At 49.0% G+C, this 20396-nt stretch overlaps 2 protein-coding genes across 2 annotated transcripts in view; one reads left to right on the plus strand and one right to left on the minus strand.

Annotated features, from left to right (window-relative positions):
- Positions 1-20396, minus strand: part of GNB1L (G protein subunit beta 1 like) — a 567228-nt gene that overhangs the window by 533932 nt on the left and 12900 nt on the right. The gene's annotated exons all lie outside the window — the stretch shown is intronic.
- HDDC3 (HD domain containing 3) overlaps positions 5720-20396 on the plus strand; it is a 39009-nt gene continuing 24332 nt past the window's right edge. Inside the window, exons 1-2 of the mRNA XM_068113578.2 lie at positions 5720-6052; positions 17833-17888. Of these exons, the coding sequence (XP_067969679.1) occupies positions 5947-6052; positions 17833-17888 (162 nt within the window). The 5' untranslated portion in view covers positions 5720-5946. The remainder of the gene's footprint in view (positions 6053-17832; positions 17889-20396) is intronic.

Here is a 20396-nt window from a genome sequence, read left to right on the forward strand (position 1 = left end):
CTGGGATGGGTGCAGGACCGGGGGGCGGCGTGGCAGCGGGGCTGGGCGGTGCCGGGGGTCCGCCCGCAGGGGGGCGGCCCCGACGTGGGGGTCGGGCCACTGGCGGTGGATGGTCCACGTCGAGGTGGGCCGGCTTGAGGCGGTCTACCGAAACGCGGTCAGGAGTACCGCCAATGTCCAGGGTGAAGTGCTTCGCCCCGGTCTCCAGCACGCGGAAAGGCCCGTCGTACGCGGGCCGCAGTGGTGTCCGGTGGGCATCGTGGCGGACGAAGATGTACTCCGCCGTGCGAAGCTCCGGGGCGACGTGCGTCGGTGGGTGCCCGTGGCATGCCGTTGGCACCGGGGCGAACCTCTGGGCGGTCTCTTGCAGAGCGGAGCGCTGCTGTGCCGCGGACCATGGTGCCGTGGAGTCGGGGAGGAACTCGCCCGGCACCCGCAGCGGTTGGCCGAAGACCAACTCCACCGCGGATGCGCGCAGGTCCTCCTTGGGCGCCGTCCGGAGGCCCAGCAGGACCCAGGGGAGCCTGTCGACCCAGCCGCCGTCGTGGAGGGTGGCCCGGAGCGCGGCCTTCAATGAGCGGTGAAATCGCTCACACAGGCCGTTAGCCTAGGGGTGGTAGGCCGTGGTTCGGTGCAGCCAGACCCCGAGCCCCTGCGCGACCGCCCCCCAGAGCTCCGAGGTGAACTGGGGGCCGCGGTCGGACGAGATGTCTGAGGGGGCGCCGAACCGGGCGACCCAGGTGGCGATGAAAGCCTGCGCGACATCGGCCGCCGTTGTCGACGCCAAGGGCACGGCCTCCGGCCACCGGGTGGTGCGGTCCACCATGGTGAGGACGTAGGTGAAACCCCGCGAGGGGGGCAGAGGTCCCACCAGGTCCACGTGGACGTGGTCAAACCGGCGTTCCGGCACCGTGAACGGGGCCAACGGGGCCTGGGTGTGTCGGTGCACCTTGGCGCGCTGGCACGCGAGGCACGTCCTGGCCCAGCCGCGGACGGCCTTCCGGAGGCCATGCCAGACGAACTTGTCGGCGATCAGCCTTTGGGAGGCCCTCGCGCCCGGGTGGGACAGGCCGTGGATGGCGTCAAACACCTGGCGCTGCCAGCCCGCGGGCACGATGGGGCGAGGACGCCCGAGGGAGACGTCGCACAAGAGGGCCACGCCCGCGCCGTCGAACGCCACCTCGGTGACGCGGAGGCCCATGACGGCGGTCCGCAAGGCCTGGACGTCGGGGTCAGCGGCCTGGTCCGCTGCCATCCGGGCATAGTCGATGCCGAGGTGGACTGCGTGGGCGACGGCCCGGGAAAGGCAATCCGCCACCGGGTTGTCCTTCCCCGCGACGTGCTGGATCTCCGTCGTGTACTCGGACACGGCCGAGAGGTGACGCTGCTGCCGGGCCGACCACGGCTCGGTGACCTTGCCCATCGCGAAGATCAGCGGCTTGTGGTCGACGAAGGCAGTGAACGCACGGCCCTCGAGCAGATGGCGGAAGTGCCTGACCGCCAAGTGAAGCCCGAGCAACTCGCGGTTGAAGGTACTGTAACGGCGTTCGGGCGGGCAAAGCTGCCGGCTAAAGAACGCCAGCGGTTGCCAAGCTCCACGCACCCATTGCTCGTGCACCGCGCCCACCGCGTAGTCCGATGCATCGGTGGTGAGGGCGATCGGTGCATCGGGCGCCGGGTGCGCGAGCATGGTGGCGTTAGCCAAGGCGAGCTTCGCGCCCGTGAATGCTGTGTCCATCTGCTCGGTCCAGGTAACGTCGCCTTTGCCCGGTTTACCTCGGAGAGCTTCGTGCAGGGGGCGCAGGAGCTGGGCGATACGGGGCAGGAACCGATGGTAAAAGTTCACCATGCCCAGGAACTCCTGCAGCCCTCTGATCGTGCGGGGGCACGGAAACCCCTTCACCGCCTCCACCTTGGCCGGCAGGGGGACGGCTCCGTGCCTGGTGACACGGTGCCCCAGAAAATCGATTATGGTGGCGCCGAACCGGCACTTTGCGGGGTTCACAATCAGGCCATGCTGGCCCAGGCGTTCGAAGAGCGTGCGGAGGTGGCGTAGGTGCTCTTCGCGGGACGCGCTGGCGACGAGGATATCGTCCAGGTAGACGTAGACAAAATCCAAGTCACGCAGGACGCTGTCCATCAGTCGCTGGAATGCCTGAGCCGCATTCTTCAGACCGAAGGGCATGCGCAGGAACTCGAAGAGTCCGAATGGCGTGATGACCGCCGTCTTCGGGACGTCCTCCGGCCTGATGGGGACCTGATGGTAGCCGCGTATGAGGTCCACCTTCGAGAAGAAGGACATGCCCGCCAAACGGGCGGAAAAGTCCTGAATGTGGGGGACGGGGTAGCGGTCGGGAGTTGTGGCGTCATTGAGACGGCGATAGTCCCCGCACGGTCGCCATCCCCCGCCGGGCTTCGGCACGATGTGCAGCGGCGACGCCCAAGCGCTCTCTGAGCGCCGAACGATGCCGAATCGCTCCAGGGTAGCGAACACCGCTTTTGCCACCGCCAGCTTCGTCGGCTCGAGGCGGCGTGCCCGGGCATAGACCGGTGGCCCGACGGTGGGGATGTGATGGGCCACCCCGTGCTTGACGGCCCCCGTCGAGAAGGTGGGCCACGTGAGGGCCGGGAAGCCGGCGAGGAGGCGGGTGAATGCGTCCGCTGCCGGAAGCGTACAGACCAACGTGGCCGGAACCGAACCGTTCGGCAAGCCGCTTGGCAAGCCGCTCTTTGAGCTGGGCAACGCACAAGCGAGCGAGCTGAACGTCTCGGCCTGGACAAGACGTCTGCGCTTGACGTCGACCAGGAGCCCATTAGCGCACAGGAAGTCCGCGCCAAGCAGTGCCATGGGCACGTCGGCGGTGACGAACGTCCATCGGAAAACCTGCCCTCCGAACCGCAGAGAGAGGCAGCGTTTTCCGTATGTACGGATGGGCGTCCCGTTCGCGGCAAGCAGCGCGGGGCCCCCACCCGCGGCGTGCTTGTCTGACGTGCCGGCGGGAACGACACTCACCTGCGCTCCCGTGTCGCACAGGTAACGGCGCCCGGAGAAGGTGTCCATTATGAACAGCAGGCTGCTCGAACGGCCGGCGCTCATCGCCACTATTGAGCGCCGGCCCAGGCGTTTCCCGACCTGTTGAAGGAGCATGGCGGATGACACTGCCGAGCTTCGTGGCCGAACTTGGCGTGGAACCAGCACCAGGTGGTGGAGCTGGAGGAGCGCGGCTGGCTCCGCCAGGCCGGTGGAGTTGGTGGGTTTCCCCGCGGTGGCGGTTTTCGCTGCGGCGGTGGGCGGGCGTGGCGGCGGTCACGAGGTGCGTATCAGCATGCTGCGTATGCTGTATAAGCTGATGCTGTGGATCAGCAGCATCAGCAGCAGCATCAGCAGCATCAGCCACGAGGGCCGTGACGGCCACGCCGACTCTCGCCCGCGTGTCCGAAGCGGCGAAGTACTTGTCCGCCTCGGCTGCCAATGCTCGGGGTTCCGTTAGCCCGGTCACGGCCAACGCGAGGCGAACCTGCGCTGGAAGTTGGCGACGGAAAAGCGCCCGGAATAGAGAACCGGGGGCTTCGTCGCCCAACAGTGACAGCATATGGTCCATTCGGACCGACGGGCGCGTGTCACCGAGCTCGGGGAGATCCAGGAGGCGGTCGGCCCGTGCGTCGTCCGTGAGGCCGAACGTGGCTAGGAGTAGCCGCTTGAGTGCCTCGTACTTGTGGCCTTCCGGTGGGTGGCGAAGGACGGACACAACTCGAGCGGCCGTGCCGGGCCCGAGGGAGGCGACGACGTGGCAATAGCGCGTGTCATCGCCGGTGAGGCGCCTAAGCTGAAATTGGGCTTCGGCCTGGACGAACCAGACTTCGGCCTGAGCCTCCCAAAATTCGGGAAGTTTGATGAAGTTGGCCATGGCAATGGCGTCGCGTGTGGAAGGATCGCTCCGGCAGATCCAACGTCAAGGGGGTCACCAGTAAAGCGCGGCGTTACGCGCGCTGCTTGCGAGCAAGGAGGAAGCGGACAAGCGGTAACTTATAAGCGTCTTTATTTCAGGAGCTCACTGTAACACTGGCGCGCTCCGGGCTGCGCGCCCGGTGTATATCATGAGGCCACGCCTACCCCTCGGGCGTGGCCACCGCCCACTTGGTGCGCGGAATGATGTCACCACGCCAGTGGGCTTTTGTGTCCGCCACAGCATGATATTTTAAAAAGTTGTGGACGACTTGCCAAAACTTAATGGATGAGTTTCGTAAGTGACAAAAACAAGCCAATTAGATTTTGGTTCAGATCCGAATCCAGATATGACATATCAATGGGATACAAAATGAAAACTGTTCAGCCTGGTGGAGGTTTGCTCTATACCAAGTGCTGTTCTAGTTGTCTATTTGATTGCCCGCACAAAACGTGAGTATGTTTATTAAATATATTAGACCCTTCAGAACCCTTTAGAACCATAAATCCCTTTAGACCCTTTACAACCCCGAGACCTATTAACACCATGAAGACCCTGAAATCTCTTAAGACCCTTTAAGATCTCTAAGATTCGTTATAAACTGAACACCTTTAAAGACTCCAGAGACACAAAAGACCCAGAGGACCCAAAATACCCTGAAGACTCAAAAGGCCCAAAATAACCTGACGACCTTTAAAAATGCAAAAGACGCAGTGGAACCCAAAGACCCAAAATAACTCGAAGACCCCGAAGACAAAAAAAGACCCAGATGACCCAGCATACCCCAAATACTCTTAAAGACACTTAAAAACCCTGAAGACCCAAAATACCCTGAATACCCAACAGAACCTAAAAAACCCAGAGGACCCCAAAGACCCCGAAGATCCAAAAGACCCTGAAGACTCTAAATTACCATAAAAGACCCAGAGGACCCAAAAGACCCAGAGGACCAAAAATACCCAGAAGACCCCAAAAGACCATGATGATCCAAAAGACCCAGAGGACCACAAAGACCAAAAAGACCCAAAATACCCCAAAGATCCAAAATATCCCGAAGACCATGAAGACCCCAAATATACCAAAGACGCTTAAAGATCCCGAAGACCCAAAAGAGCGAGGAGACCGAGGTCACAAAGAACCCCGAGAACACAAAATACCCAAGACCACGATGACCCAAAGGACCAAGAGGACTCATAAGACCCTGAGGACCCAAAGGACAAAACCACACAAACACGTCCTGGCGAGGGTCTGCAATCTTTGATTGCTCTTTATTATTATTATATAGATTTGCATCAATGATTTGGACAGTGGGATTAAGAGCCGGATTTTCAAATTTACAATTGTCACAAAGCTTGGAGGTATTGGGCTGGTCATGTACAGGAAAGCCTGTAGCCATGGGCTAGAACTAGAGGGTTTTCACAGTTATCCCATAATGCCGTGCGCGCTGCCACGTTGGTTGTGTTCACTTCTCTGGCAACGATAGCATCAGTAGCTCTACAATGTAGAACGATTATCTCGCTATTCTGATTTACTGCAATGGAAGGTTACGCTAATGATCTGGCCTTGTTAGATCTCGTTTACCTTTTAGCTTGCCAACCAATATGACTCCCGCGCACTGCATCATGGGTATTGGAACCCCTCTATTGATGTCTCATATATTATAGGCAAAAACATATGCTACATATTGTTCAATATTTGAAAATGTAAATTGTGGTGAAAGGGAATTTTGTGTTGTGCCTCATACCATTCCAATATACAGACAATAAAACAACAACAACAACAAGAAGATGAAGGGTCATATATATACTGTATCGGTAGTTATTCCGTAATCATATATGGTGGTATTTTTGACCTACGACCTGTCCGAATGCTCGATCCTCCATGAATGTCTTGGATTATTGGTGGTTGGTATCAGTCCCGAAAACAACAAGAATCTCATTAAACCGCCAAGAAAGAGAGCAGATTACAGGAAGTCACTTCATCCTCAGACGTCATCATTATGGAGTTGTCGGCGCTCTTGGACGCGGCTGATTTTGCAGCCATTCGACACGGGAACCAGCGGCGCAAGGACCCTGAACATACACCGTACATAAACCACCCCCTCGGTAAGACTGTGTTCGTGCGTGTAGCCGTGTATGCGCGTGTGTGTGTATGCACGTGTCTGCACGCACAAAATATGTGCAATATTTCACGCACAACACGCGTGTACACAACCTACCACTGCACAGCATGCCATGCATAACATGTGTGTATACAATACGTATATGCGTATATATTACTCATAAAAGTTATATGTGTGCATGCAATACACAGCATATGATGTCACGCAAAACTAAACAAAACATGCGAAATAGTCAGGTTCACTATGTTAACAAATATAATTTCGTTCAAAGTTTTGGGATTAGCAAACCTGTACATATTTGGAATCTTCAGAGCATGGAGAATCCGAAAATCAATGTTGCCATTTGCACAGACACCTGCATGGCCGCCATTTTGGATTTTCAAAATGGCCGCCATAAAACACATATTTTGCGCGATCTCGGCTTCTAGTCAACCTAGAGACTTAATTAAATATGCTAATCCTATGTTTTCTGGGCCAAGGAATCCAATAAAGGCCTCAAAATAGTGCTCAGGATTATAGAAAAGCAACAAACAAAGGTAATTGAAAACCATTGTCTTTATATTTGTGATATAACTGTATTACATAATACATGATATTGCAAGTCCTTTGAAGTTATAGGTTGTTATAGGAAGTTATAGGTAGTATCAGATTGAACTATAAGTCCTAAACACAGGATCTACGAGGTCTATACCGTTCAGGAATATGCTGTTACAGATCTTCATCACTGTCCTGAGTGTCATTTTCGCAAAGGTGTCTACGCAAATGTAAACATTAATTTTTGGATTCCTCATGCTCTGAATATTCCAAAAATGTATAGTTTTGCTAATCTACCAAAATTTTGAACGAAAAAACATAGTGAACCTGACTAAAAGTAAAACCAAAAGCAAAACCATAGCCAAACGGATATAAACTATAATCGTGCATGTGTACGTGCAAATCACGACCCATCCATGTGTGTGTGTGTGTGTGTGTGTGTGTGTGTGTGTGTGTGTGTGTGTGTGTGTGTGTGTGTGTGTGTGTGTGTGTGTGTGTGTGTGTGTGTGTGTGTGTGTGTCATGTTTTTTTGTGGACTTCTGCTGGAGCTTTCTGATTCTCAGCCCATCTCAGCGGGCATTCCATCAATCTCCCTCTCAAGCTCATCTACACACCAATCTCCTCCCTCAGTTCATCCATTCTCCTTCGATCCACCCTCTTCACTCCTGCATTCTTCCTGACCGAGTTCTGGCAAACCTGTTGGCTCTGTTGTGTCTTTGTCATTTCCACCGTCTCCAGACCATAAAGGTAGGCCAGTGTTACACAAGATATCAGAACCTTTCCTATCAATCTCCTTGAAATAGTTATGTATGCCATTACTCCCTCCACACATTCGCGCCCATCTGAATCCTCCTCACCTCTGTCTCTGACTCACCATGCCCAGTCACTGTTCCACCCAGATACTGGAACCTATTTTGTTGTCTGATCTTCTCCTCTCACCTGATACTCGTTTATTTTCTCTGCTGCCCAACCCACATCATCTCGGTCTGCTCCATGCTCATTTTCAGCCCATGTTTCTCAAATTCGTCCTTCTACTGCCTCAGTACTTCCTGCATCTCCCGCCCACTCTCCACCACAGCAACCACATCGTCTGCATATAATATCCTCCCCAGAATATCTTTCATGTTTACTTTCCTGGGATGAGAGTGCTTCTTTGCTTCAAACCGATGTTCACCTGAACTCATCCGACATCCCAGGACCAACCAAAACTTTGTTCCATTGTACATCCCGACCACCAACCTAACTTTCTGCTTCCGGCACTCCCATCCATCTGTGTTGCCATCACCATCTCTCTCGGGACAGTGTCATAGGCCTTCTTTAGATCCACAAATCCCAATGCCATTTCACCTTGCACCTCCAACCTCTTGTCCACCAGCTGTCTCAGCATGAACATCCCATCTGTTGCTCCCTTACTCTTTCTAAAACCCTGCTGCTCTTCTCAGTTCTCCTTCTCCACACTCTTCCTTATCCTCCCATCCAGAACCATCTCCAGCACCTTCATGAGATTACTAAGGAGTGTAATGCCCCTGTACTTCCAAAGCATTCCTCTTCGCCTGGCTCCACTACTCTGACATGCACGTTAACGTCCCCCGCAATGCAGAGCATCACCTCCATCTCAACAATTCCCATCAACCTGTCCAGTGCAATCCTGAATTCCTGCTTCTTCGCCTCAATCCTTCCCGTTTGTAGACCCTATACTGACATAACACACATAATTTGCCTCTGTATGACCACTCATGCTATAACTATATGTCTCTCCCACCTTTGTAATGTGACCACCTGCTTGCTGATCTCTTCTGATGCTATTATTCTTACGCCATCACTCCTTCCATTCCTACCCACATGCAACAGCTTGTATCCTCCTACAAACCTCCTCGCCCTGTCTCCCTTCCATCTTGTCTCCTGTACACACAACACTCCATACCTCCTTCTCGGCATCATCTCCACCACCTCAACCCCTCTCTTCCCCTTCTCCATTGTTCCTACATTCACACTACTGTGCCAAACCTTGCTTCTGATTCCCCTCCAGCCCGGCAGAGCGAGTACTACCTTCATTAAGTTACTCAGGTCATCAATGAGCAGCGCCACTCTGGCTGACCTGCTGGCCTTCCTACTCTGGACTGCTATCATAATTCTATGTGCACACACACACACACACACACACACACACACACACACACACACACACACACACACACACTGCTCTTTCTCCACTCGCTCTCCTCCTCCCTCTCCACCTGGCTCCACTCCCCCACCTTCAAGGCACTCATCCCCACCTCCACCCCACTCACTCCCTCTTTTCTTCGCCACTCCCCCACCTTCTCCCTCACTCCCTCTTCTCCTACTCCCCCTCCCCCACTCACTTCCTCCTCCTTCTCTTCCTCCCCATCCAAACTGCCCCCACCCCGCCCTCTCTCCTCCCCTTCTTTATGTCGTGCTCCCCTTAACACCTTAAAGTTGAGCTTTGTTCCCTTATAAGTGAATGCTTTTAACAACAACAACAACAACATGCATTTTAAGGCCATTTTTCCTGCTAGAGCGGGGGTTAGCCTTGCGGTCCCCATGACAATCTTCTCCATCTTGCCCTATTTTCTGCATTCTCCTTGTTAACCCCCTTGCCCGCATTTCTTCTTCCACCATCTTTGGCCAAGTCTTTCTCGGTCTTCCCCGTCCTCTACTTCCTTCTACATTCATTTCCATCACTCTTCTCAACCAGTCACTTTCATCCTTCCTCAACACATGACCAAACCATCTCAACCTGTTCCTCTTCACAACATCAATCACAGGCTCTATTCCCATCATTTTTCGCAATTCATCATTTGTTTTCCTCTCTCTCAACGATACTCCACACATCCATCGAACCATTCGCATTTCCACCCTTTCCAACCTTCGTTGCTGCTCTACGTTCATTACCCATGTCTCGCTCCCATAAATCATAACACTTCTCACACATGCAGCATACACCTTTCCCTTCAGCTTCAACGACACTCCCCTCATCATCAGCATGCCACTCAGTTCCCGAAACTTCTTCCATGCACATCTCACTCCAGCAACCGTTGCCGAGTCTGATCCACCTTCTCCATTCAGCATGTCTCCGAGGTAGCAAAATGTTTTCACACCTTCCAGCTTCACGCCGTCTCCAAGATCCAACTCAACATTTCCTCCATCTGCAGCTCCCTCTGTGCACACCTTACATTTGAATGTAGCTGCCACACTGGTTAATGACCCTCTCAGACCACTACATTTTTGATGAACCCACTCAGCGCACATTGTACATTGAATGGAGTTCACTCCGACACCCTTCCTGCACACAGCACAGGGCCACTTCCCAGTTCTTTCCACCTCACCACATGCTTTACCACTTGCCATCACCTTCGTCTTTCCGATATTCACCTTCAGACCTTTTGTCTCCATACATTCCTTCCACTTGTTCATCTTTTCCTTCAGTCCATCCATACTTTCCGCAATCAACACCAGATCATCTGCATACAACAACTCCCACGGTAAACCCTCCTTTACGTTCTGAGCCAGCACCTCCATCACAGCTACAAATAGTAGTGGACTTAGTACCGACCCCTGATGCACTCCCACCTTCACCTCAAACTCACCACTGTTCCCGTCCTTCGTCCTTACAGCTGTGCGCGCTCTTCTGTACATTGCCATCACTACTCTGATCAACCATTCCTCCACTCCTAACTTCCTCATTGCCCATGTCAATACTTTGCGTGGAACCCTATCGAATGCTTTATCCAGATCAACAAACCCAAGAAACAACTTCTTTGAATTGTGTGAATGCTTTTGAATTTTGATGCTTTTTGAATACTTTCAACAAAAGTGAATGCTTATAACAAAAATTCACAAAAATGATTCACAAAATCAAAAAGCACTCACCGCACGGTGCTTATTCAGCGGTGCTTATCGGTCCCAGTAAGGTGCAGCAGTAGCTGCATGGGACACCTTACTGGCAGTTACCCACTGACGGTATGAAGTCGCATAATGACTGATATATAACCGAAAGGTTTCCAGAGTCACGTGTATGGAAGGCTCACTGCGTTGCCCTGATGAAGCCCCAACAAGGGTGAAACCAGGTCGGTAACTGTGAGTTTTGCATACACTTGTGACAGTATCTGAATTTAACATCCATAATGACGCATTGCTAGATGGCTCCTCCGGAGCTTGGCAGGCAATGCGGACATGCGTGGCGATGATGTCATGACGTTCACTCATTAGGTTGGAGCACCAAATTACAGATACTAATTAGTAACTCCCAACCGCATCCAGGTCGACTCCACAAAAGTAAGTGGATACCAGAGATAATGTTACCGTGTGGCAGGCAGTGCTTATCGCTCCCAGTAAGGTGCAGCAAAAGCTGCATGGGACACCTTACTGGCGGTTCCCCACTGTTGGTATGAAGTCGCATCATGACATATATATATATATATATATATATATATATATATATATATATATATATATATATATATATATATATATATATATATATATATTGTTACTGATCGCGGTTTAGATGTTATGATGACCGAGCGGTGGTGTATTTAACCGCGACCTAACAGGATCCCTGACTCACCCGATTCACCCAGAACTTTGGCCGTATCGCACCACAGCTGCTCAATGAGGGAAAAGACAAAAACGACGCAGCGCAAGAGGAAAAGGAATAAAACGAGAAGACGTACAGACGAGTAATGGGGTTTATTATTTACACACACAAGCAAAAAGGAGCAATCAAGTTTTATTTACAACACATAAGACGCAGGTGACACAGTGCAAATTTTAGCTTACCTACAGACTTAATTAAATACCCAGGGACAGAACAAACAAAACAAACTCACGTATACAAGAAGGATGGAATGGAATGAATGTTGGAAGGAGGAATGGGAAGGTTCAGCTGGGGGCAGATGGTTCGGGCTTGATCCCGCACGGGACGTCGGCTGGACCTCGACGGCCACCGATGCCACCGCTATTTGGTCCCCGCGGGGTAATGGGTTGAAGCTGCCTGGTGGAGTCAACGCTGCCTCTCGGGCTCAGCTCAGGGCGCGTCTGCCGTCTCTGGCGCAACTGCTGGTAATGGCCCTTGGCACCTTCTCTCTCTTGGCCCTGGTGTCTCCTCACCATTGACAACTCAACGCGACCAACGCAACCACTGACCCCTCGACGCCACCACTTCTCACCACCGACTTCTTACCACCGCAACCAACGCAACCACTGACCCTCCTCTGGCAACCGACTCAGACCAACTCACTACTCACTTCCGTTTGCGCCTTTTATAGCGCCTCCAGCGATTACGCCGCCGGCGTTTTGGACACGCCCATCGGGGTGCTCACCTCGGCCCTGGTTGGTCGCGCGACCCTCGGGCTCCGCCCTGGATGACGACGGGCGGGCACGCCCCTCCTCCCCTCTGACGAGGTGGAGACACGCCTTTCTTCTCCGACTCAAGCACATGGTCAATGGCGGTTATTGGAGGGGAGGTGATTGGGAATCGAGGGCTCAGCAATGACGAGAGGGGATGTAATATGGAAATGGAGGTTTTGGGGATGGGAAGGAAAGGGAGATTTTGGGGATGGGAAGGAAAGGGGATCTATTCTCTTTCACTGGTGCAATGGAGTATTTCAATTAATGGAAGACACAGCCTTACACTAATACACATAATAAGGATATAACTGTCACAAAAGATATATCGTGTCCTGCATGTATGTTTTATGGACTAACTACGGGAACGCCCTTTGACCTTTATACAACCACAAATGGAGGGAGGAGGGGTGATATTTTACAACAACCTTTTACAACAACATTTTACCACAACAATAAAATTAAAAAAACATTCTCATATCCACAACAATATATATATATATATATATATATATATATATATATATATATATATATATATATATATATATATATATATATATATACAGTGCATTCATAAAGTATTCAGACCCCTTCACTTTTTTCACATTTTGTTATGTTGCAGCCTTGTGCTGAAATCGTTTAAATTCATTTTTTCCCTCATCAATCTACACTCAATATCCCATAATGACAAAGAGAAAACAGGATTTTAGAAAGTTTTGCAAATTTATTAAAAATAAAAAACTGAAATATCACATTGACATAAGTATTCATACCCTTTGCTATGACACTTGAAATTTAGCTCAGGTGGCTCCCATTTCTCTTGATAATCTTTGAGATGTTTCTACACCTTGATTGGAGTCCACCTGTGGTAAATTTAATTGATTGGACATGATTTGGAAAGGCACACACCTGTCTATATAAGGTCTCGCAGCTGACAATGCTTATCAGAGCAAAAACCAAGCCATGAGGTCGAAGGAACTGCCCGCAGAGCTCAGAGACAGGATTGTGTTGAGGCACAGATTTGGGGAAGCCTACAAAAAAATCTGCTGCATTGAAGGTTCCCAAGAGCACAGTGGCCTCCATCTATCTATAATTCCAGTAATCTCTGTGTGTGTGTGTGTATGCGACCGCTGTTTCTCGACAACTACCGGTCCGATATACTTGAAACTTGCCAGGTATATTGCCGGGGACCCGAGGATGTGCCTTTTCAAGGTTTCATATTAATCGGACAAGTAGTTACCGAGCTATGTCCAAAAAACGATTCAACCAATCAGAGAGCAGCGAGTTATCACGTGTGCCGAACGTGGCGAACAGACTCTGCCTCGGACGGCACATTTGAGAGCGTATTCATTTATTTCACGTTGGCAAACTATGTTGCCGTTAAACTATGTTTTAAAACTAATTAAAACTATTTTGCGATTCATCGTAACTGCGATATGCGACCTTCCGGAGCTCCTGTGAGAGCGTGCGCCATTACGGATAGTAATTCAATTAAAAACATAAAAACATTGTCCCAATTCAAGGTTTCATATTAATCGGAGAAGTAGTTACCGAGCTATGGCGATTTCTTTACCAAACTCCGCAAGCCGTTCGCTTTGGACCAAACCATTTCATGTAAATAGAGGGGGGGGATTGTCACCGTACTCGCAAGCCGTTCGCTTTGGACCAAACCATTTCATGTAAATAGAGGGGGGGGATATAATTTTAGATATATATATAGTACGGGCATGCCCTAGTAATTCTTAAATGGAAGAAGTTTGGAACAACCAGGACTCTTCCTAGAGCTGGCCGCCCGGCCAAACTGAGCAATCAGGGTAGAAGGGCCTTGATAAGAGAGGTGACCAAGAACCCGATGGTCACTCTGGCTGAGCTCCAGAGATCCTGTATGGAGATGGGAGAAACTTCCAGAAGGACAACCATCACTGCAACACTCCACTGATCTGGGCTTTATGGCAGAGTGGCCACACGGAAGCCTCTCCTCAGTGAAAGACACATGAAAGCCCTCTTGGAGTTTGCAAAAAAGCACCTAAAGGACTCTCAGACTGTGAGAAACAAGATTCTGTGGGCTTTCATGTGTCTTTCACTGAGGAGAGGCTTCCGTCTGGCCACTCTGCCATAAAGCCCAGATCAGTGGAGTGTTGCAGTGATGGTTGTCCTTCTGGAAGTTTCTCCCATCTCCATACAGGATCTTTGGAGCTCAGCCAGAGTGACCATCGGGTTCTTGGTCACCTCTCTTATCAAGGCCCTTCTACCCTGATTGCTCAGTTTGGCCGGGCGGCCAGCTCTCGGAAGAGTCCTGGTTGTTCCAAACTTCTTCCATTTAAGAATTATGGAGGCCACTGTGCTCTTAGGAACCTTCAATGCAGCAGATTTTTTTGTAGGCTTCCCCAAATCTGTGCCTCGACACAATCCTGTCTCTGAGCTCTGTTATGCATTGTCAGCTGTGAGACCTTATATAGACAGGTGTGTGCCTTTCCAAATCATGTCCAATCAATTTAATTTACCACAGGTGGACTCCAATCAAGGTGTAGAAACATCTCAAAGATGATCAAGAGAAATGGGAGGCACCTGAGCTAAATTTCAAGTGTCTTAGTCAAAGGTATGAATACTTATGTCAATGTGATATTTCAGTTTTTTCTTTTTAATAAATTTGCAAAACTTTCTAAAATCCTGTTTTCTCTTTGTCATTATGGGGTATTGAGTGTACATTGATGAGGGGAAAAATGAATTTAAACGATTTCAGCATAAGGCTGCAACATAACAAAATGTGAAAAAAGTGAAGGGGTCTGAATACTTTCTGAATGCACTGTATATACAGTATACATATATATTTGAGCAAGCTCGAATCTCGAATATTCTAGAATCCTCTTGTACCTGTCCTGACAACAATTAATTGTAAAAGATCTCTGCTAATACCATGCTTATTTGCTCTGTCTCCTCCTGCAATACTCCAGGATGCATATTATCAGGCCCTGGAGCTTTATCATCCCTTCATTTTTTGAGTTGTTTCTTCACTTCATCTACCCTTACATGGATCTCTCTTCTAAATACGCTTGAGTACCCTGAGATAGGTTCTGCACTGTTGGATGTTCCCCTCGCTGTTCCCGTGTAAATGTGGAAGAAAAAAAACAATTTGATAAAGCCTGCCATCTCATCCTCATCATCCACCAATTTCCCTGTGTTATTCCTCAATGGTCTCATACTCTAACCATTCCTCACTAGACGGGAAAAAGCAGAGCAGTTAGCCACAGTATGTTTAATAAGTGAGGTTGATTTGGTAAGAGAATCCTGCCATACAAACTGGACCTTCCAGAGACGGTATTGAATTACTTGTCAGGCCTCAAACTGAGAACCTTTGGTTTGTAGGAATATCTATTACATGAAACCTGCACCTCATCCTTCAAGGAAATCTGACAGATAAACTCCAAAAAATCTCTGGCAAACCCCAGTATTTATTTCATTATGCTGTTGGCTTCTAGAAAACTTTATACAGACTTGGCATTTAATATGGAATATTTTTTTTGGGGGGTGAACTTACTTTTCAAGACGACTTAGAACCAAAAGTTCATTGGAATTATGTTGAAATTATTCTAGATTTTGTTAATGTGACCTTTAAAAGAAACAAAAACCACATTTGACATTTCGAAACAAATAAATTGATCCTTGAAAGTGATGTAAACTGATATCGAACTCAATTCACGGACAGTACTGTGTTAAACTTCTGTGCGTTTTCCAGAAGTATCTCTTTATTTTGCACATTAGCCACATTTTTTTTTAACAAAAACAAAAGTTAAATTACGACTGGGATTACGGACAGTAAAATTACAGTTCAGTACTTCGTGTAACCCCCACGAGCATTCAGGAGAGCACGTACACGTTGAGGCATGCTGTTCACGAGATTTGCCAAGGTTTGGACAGGAATCGCTTGCCATGCAGTGACAATAACCTGCTGCAATTCACGCACAGAGGTCGGCTGCTGGTCCAAGTGGTCGATTTGACGCGTTAATTCTGCCCACAAGTTCTCTATCGGATTCATATCCGGGGACATGGCAGGCCACTCCATATGCTCTTCACCACGATCAGCAAGAAAGTGTTGGATCATGCGAGCACGATGAGGCCGTGCATTGTCATCTTGGAAGACAAAGTTTCCACAAAAGGCTGCACGAGCAAATGGAAGCAATGTTTCTTCCAGAATGGCCCTGTACTTGAACTGGTTCAGGTTTCCATTCAGAACAACCAGGTCAGTTTTGCCCCCTGCATGAAAAGCAGCCCAAATGGTCACCCCACCACCCCCAGCTTGGACTCTAGGCACTATACAATCTTTGTTGCAGGCTTCATGCACTTGTCTGCGCACTCGGACGTGGCCATCTTGACGATAGACCAGAAATCTAGACTTGTCACTGAAGTTCACGTGATTCCAGTGTCCTGGCTGCCATTGACGGTGCTCTCTGGCCCACTGCAATCGGCGCTGGTGGTGTTGTCTGGTCAGGCATGGCTTTCTCATGGGACGCCTGGCATGATAGCCTGCTTGAACCAGTCGTTGGTTGACTAGCCTTCTGGATACAGGCACATTTGTCGGTTGCTGCCACTCAGCCCTAAGCCGATTAGCTGACTTGGTACGGCCATTGCGGTCTAACCGGTGCAGCTGGCGATCATCTCTCCTTGTGGTTCTGTGGGGACGTCCTGGCCTCGGTATTGGAGTATGGACACCCCTCTGAGCATTTCGTTTCAGGATATTTGACACCTGACCTTGAGTGATGCCATACTGCCGAGCAATAGCACGCTGTTTCATGCCGTAATTTCGTAAAACCACCACTCAATGACAAACAGCATTGTCGAGTTGACGGACCATCTCCAGAGGAAGCGGCAATAACTTTTGGAGACGTGCAGCAGTTGTTTTCCATTAATACAGAACGCAACAACCCTTGTATACCCGACTGTGAAGCCAATCATCAAATGCACCTGTCCGTACATTTTGCCACGACACCTGTGATATAATCCTGTTGTTGACTTCTTGCTGCGACAGACAATCAGTGACATGGTTCTTTTAACAAATAAATCACCAAAGTGTAAAAGAAAATCACCAGATTTATATGCTGAGTTAAGAAAGTAAACCCAAGTCAAGAAAGAAAGAAAAATTCCATATTAAATGCCAAGTCTGTATTATGAAGAGGGGTGGGGAATCCAAAACCAGCGATACCATCACGATTGAAAGTCTCACTCGTACTTGGGGAACAATATCATCTGGACTTCCAGAGCGATGAAATTAATAATTTAGCGCATGTTATGTGACCTCATTGGTGATTGATCAAACATCCTTTGGTTCACTTTTGTTTCTGAAATTGCAGTTTATCTCATACATAACTCTTGGGGAAAACAAGTGACTTGATATATTTATAAGTGGTCTGGAAACTTAATCTGTGAAAAATGGCAACCAATACTTTTGAAGGAAGTTGAGATAGATTTAAGCTCCAAAAAAGCAGAAGAATGCTGGAGAGCTATTCACGTAAGCTCAAAAAAGAATCTTTTTCCTGGATTTCTCCTGAATCAGATTAAAGGAGAAATTGTATCTCAAAATCAGTGCGATGCACATGGGGTAAAGAAAGGATTAGTGATATTGTTATCACGCTCAATGAATTGTAATTAAATCTCGATTGAGACGGTCGCATTTTGATCCGAAGATTAATTTTTGTATGTGAGATTTGGTCATTTTATGTTGTTTTTTTGGGGGTTTTTTGTCCCACTATGCAACGCTCGGGTGATGCATTATTTAATCCTTTTGTGCATTTGCTGTTGCAGTTGGTTGTGACTGTGCTATCGATCCTGACTTTCATCATGTGAATTGTCTCCAACCCTTAGGTGTAGCAAATATTTTGTCCAAGGAAGGAGGAGTGGACGAATTGGTGGTGTTACAGGTAATGCATAATAACTTTGTTTTTCTGCCTAAAATGCAATCATACTAAAAGTTGGCAATTGTATGTATGTATGTATGTATGTATGTATGTATGTATGTATGTATGTATGTATGTATGTATACAGATGTCTGAACCTAATAGAATCGATAACAGCTTGGTCGATCTCCACCAAATTTTGCATATGTGGTGGGGGTACCTAAGGTCAGGTCATGGGCACAAAATAATGTCCCCTCCCCTCCACGAGAATGGGGAATCGATTTGCCATTTTTGCCTATGCACGTGCCACAGTGCCTCTCGTTTACTGACCCACTGTCAGAGGGAGGGAGTATTACTATCCAAGAGCACAACATGAACTTGCCTCACTCTCCCTGCCACTCTCAGAGGGAGCAGGTGTTTCTTGTACAAGTAAAAGTACTGTCTCATGGGTCTGGGAGGGAATATATCTGCTGTCGTGTAACTGTCAACCTCTCCACCTCACCCTCAACAGGAGGGGCAATCACCAACAGAACAGTTGAACATTCAAAGTGAAAGACCATGGTCTTACTGTGCGGCAAATATATCCACCTGGAATGTGACTTTGGCTGGGATAACCACAGCTGCTTATAAAGAAAAAGAATGACCAAAATTTAGACCCATCGAGTTATCCGAATCATTTCCAATTCGCGGGGGATGACAGGAAAACAGGCCACACTGTCTTTTATAATGGTAATTTATTAATTAAATCAGTGACTGGGATGAAGACTGATGCTGGGATAACAGAAGTGGAGAGACCTTGCATATGAACTAATACACTAATAATACAAGGATAAGACAAAGGGGCACTTGAGCAAAGATAAATAATGAACACATAGAGACGACACAAAACAGCTATTCCCATAAATAGCATCCTTTCACACACAATGTCTACCAGGCAGATGGGGGTAAGGTGAGAAGAGCTGGCTTTAGAGAGCGGCCAGCGTGGCACAATGTGACATCCTCATCCCCTCCACCCCCATGCCCCACCCTCCAATCACCGGCACTTAGCCCTGGACAAGCACTAGAATGCAGACCCAAGTACCAGTGAGCAGAGCCAAATGACGAGCACAAATAAACAGTGGCGTTCAGTCTCTCAAAATTGAGGTCTCCTGCTCACCATGCCAACACCGCTTAACCTACCCCTACTTTTTCCACTCCCATGTAACTTTGTCTCTTAGATTATAGTCTTGCAATCACTGGTGACGACCTCTTGTGCCGTTCAGGAGAGTGGTTCTCTGCACTGAAATGAAGCATGACTGATCTATTGACATAATTACCACATTTGAAAAATAACAATTTTTGCATGGACACCCAACTTAGAGTTATCCTTGACTTTCTCAATGATGCTTTTAAAGATGCAGTTATAATTCTTAACTTTCCAGATGGGAACCACTGTGGAAGCATGACACGGCCTGTTTGTAACCCTCGCTTGAACTGGAGCAGTTCAGGAGTCTCGTATTTATACAAAGGCCACAAACACTCATGAAACTGAGGATGGAAGTTGTGGAATTTTGCAACTCGATGGATAAGGACTTTTGTCACAGTGTAGTAAATAATTTAATATTTCATTTGGAATTAGAATGGCACTCAGTAGAGAGCAAACCTCCACCTGGTGAACAGTTTACGTTTTGTATCCCAGAGTAGACCAGAAAATCACAATACAGAATCACATTTAATCAAAATCATCCGCCCACAACTTTTTGAGATATCCTGCTATATATCCGGCTAGTATAACCCTGGTGTTGGGCTAGCGGCTAGGGTGCCGGCTTAGGATCCTAGGATCCTGGGTTCGAATCCCGGTCTAATCGCTGAATTAACACCAGGGGGGTTGACTCAGCCTGTCATCCTTCCGAGGTCGGCTAATTTGAGTACCAGTTCACTGGTAATTCCCTGTTTGTCGTTAAAGGCGGCAAAAAGGGTTGGCGTCAGGAAGGGCATCCGGCCGTAAAACATTGCTTCAAAAAGGGGACCGAAAAACAACAACAACCACGGTTCCCGAAAAAGGCCAACCCCCGCTTTGCGGGGAAAAATGGCCTCTAAAGGTGGTTTTTATATCCGGCTAGTAGAATATTCATATCCTGGTGTTGGCTTAGCGGTTAGGGTGCCGGCTTGGGATCCTAGGATCCTGGGTTCGAATCCCGGTCGATCGCTGAATTAACGCCAGGGGTTTGACTCAGCCTGTCATCCTTCCGAGGTCGGCAAATAGAGAACCAGCTTGCTGGGATGAATGATCACGGTGTGTACCCCAATTAGAATAGATACGGTATCCCTGCGCATCGTAAGAGGCGACCAAGGGTTGGCGTCAGGAATGGCATCTGGCCATAAAAAACATTGCCTCAAACAGGGAACCATGATTGTCATGGGGCCTGCAAGGCTAACCCCCGCTCTAGCGGGGAAAATGGCCTTAAAGCGATCATTCATTCATTCATTCATATCGTTTTTGGCCATATCTCCCAATGGTGAAGAATCACTTAAAATATTCTACTAGCCGGA

The sequence above is a fragment of the Myxine glutinosa genome, chromosome 4 (assembly GCF_964187855.1).
Source record: "Myxine glutinosa chromosome 4, kmMyxGlut1.1, whole genome shotgun sequence".
NCBI lineage: Eukaryota > Metazoa > Chordata > Myxini > Myxiniformes > Myxinidae > Myxine > Myxine glutinosa.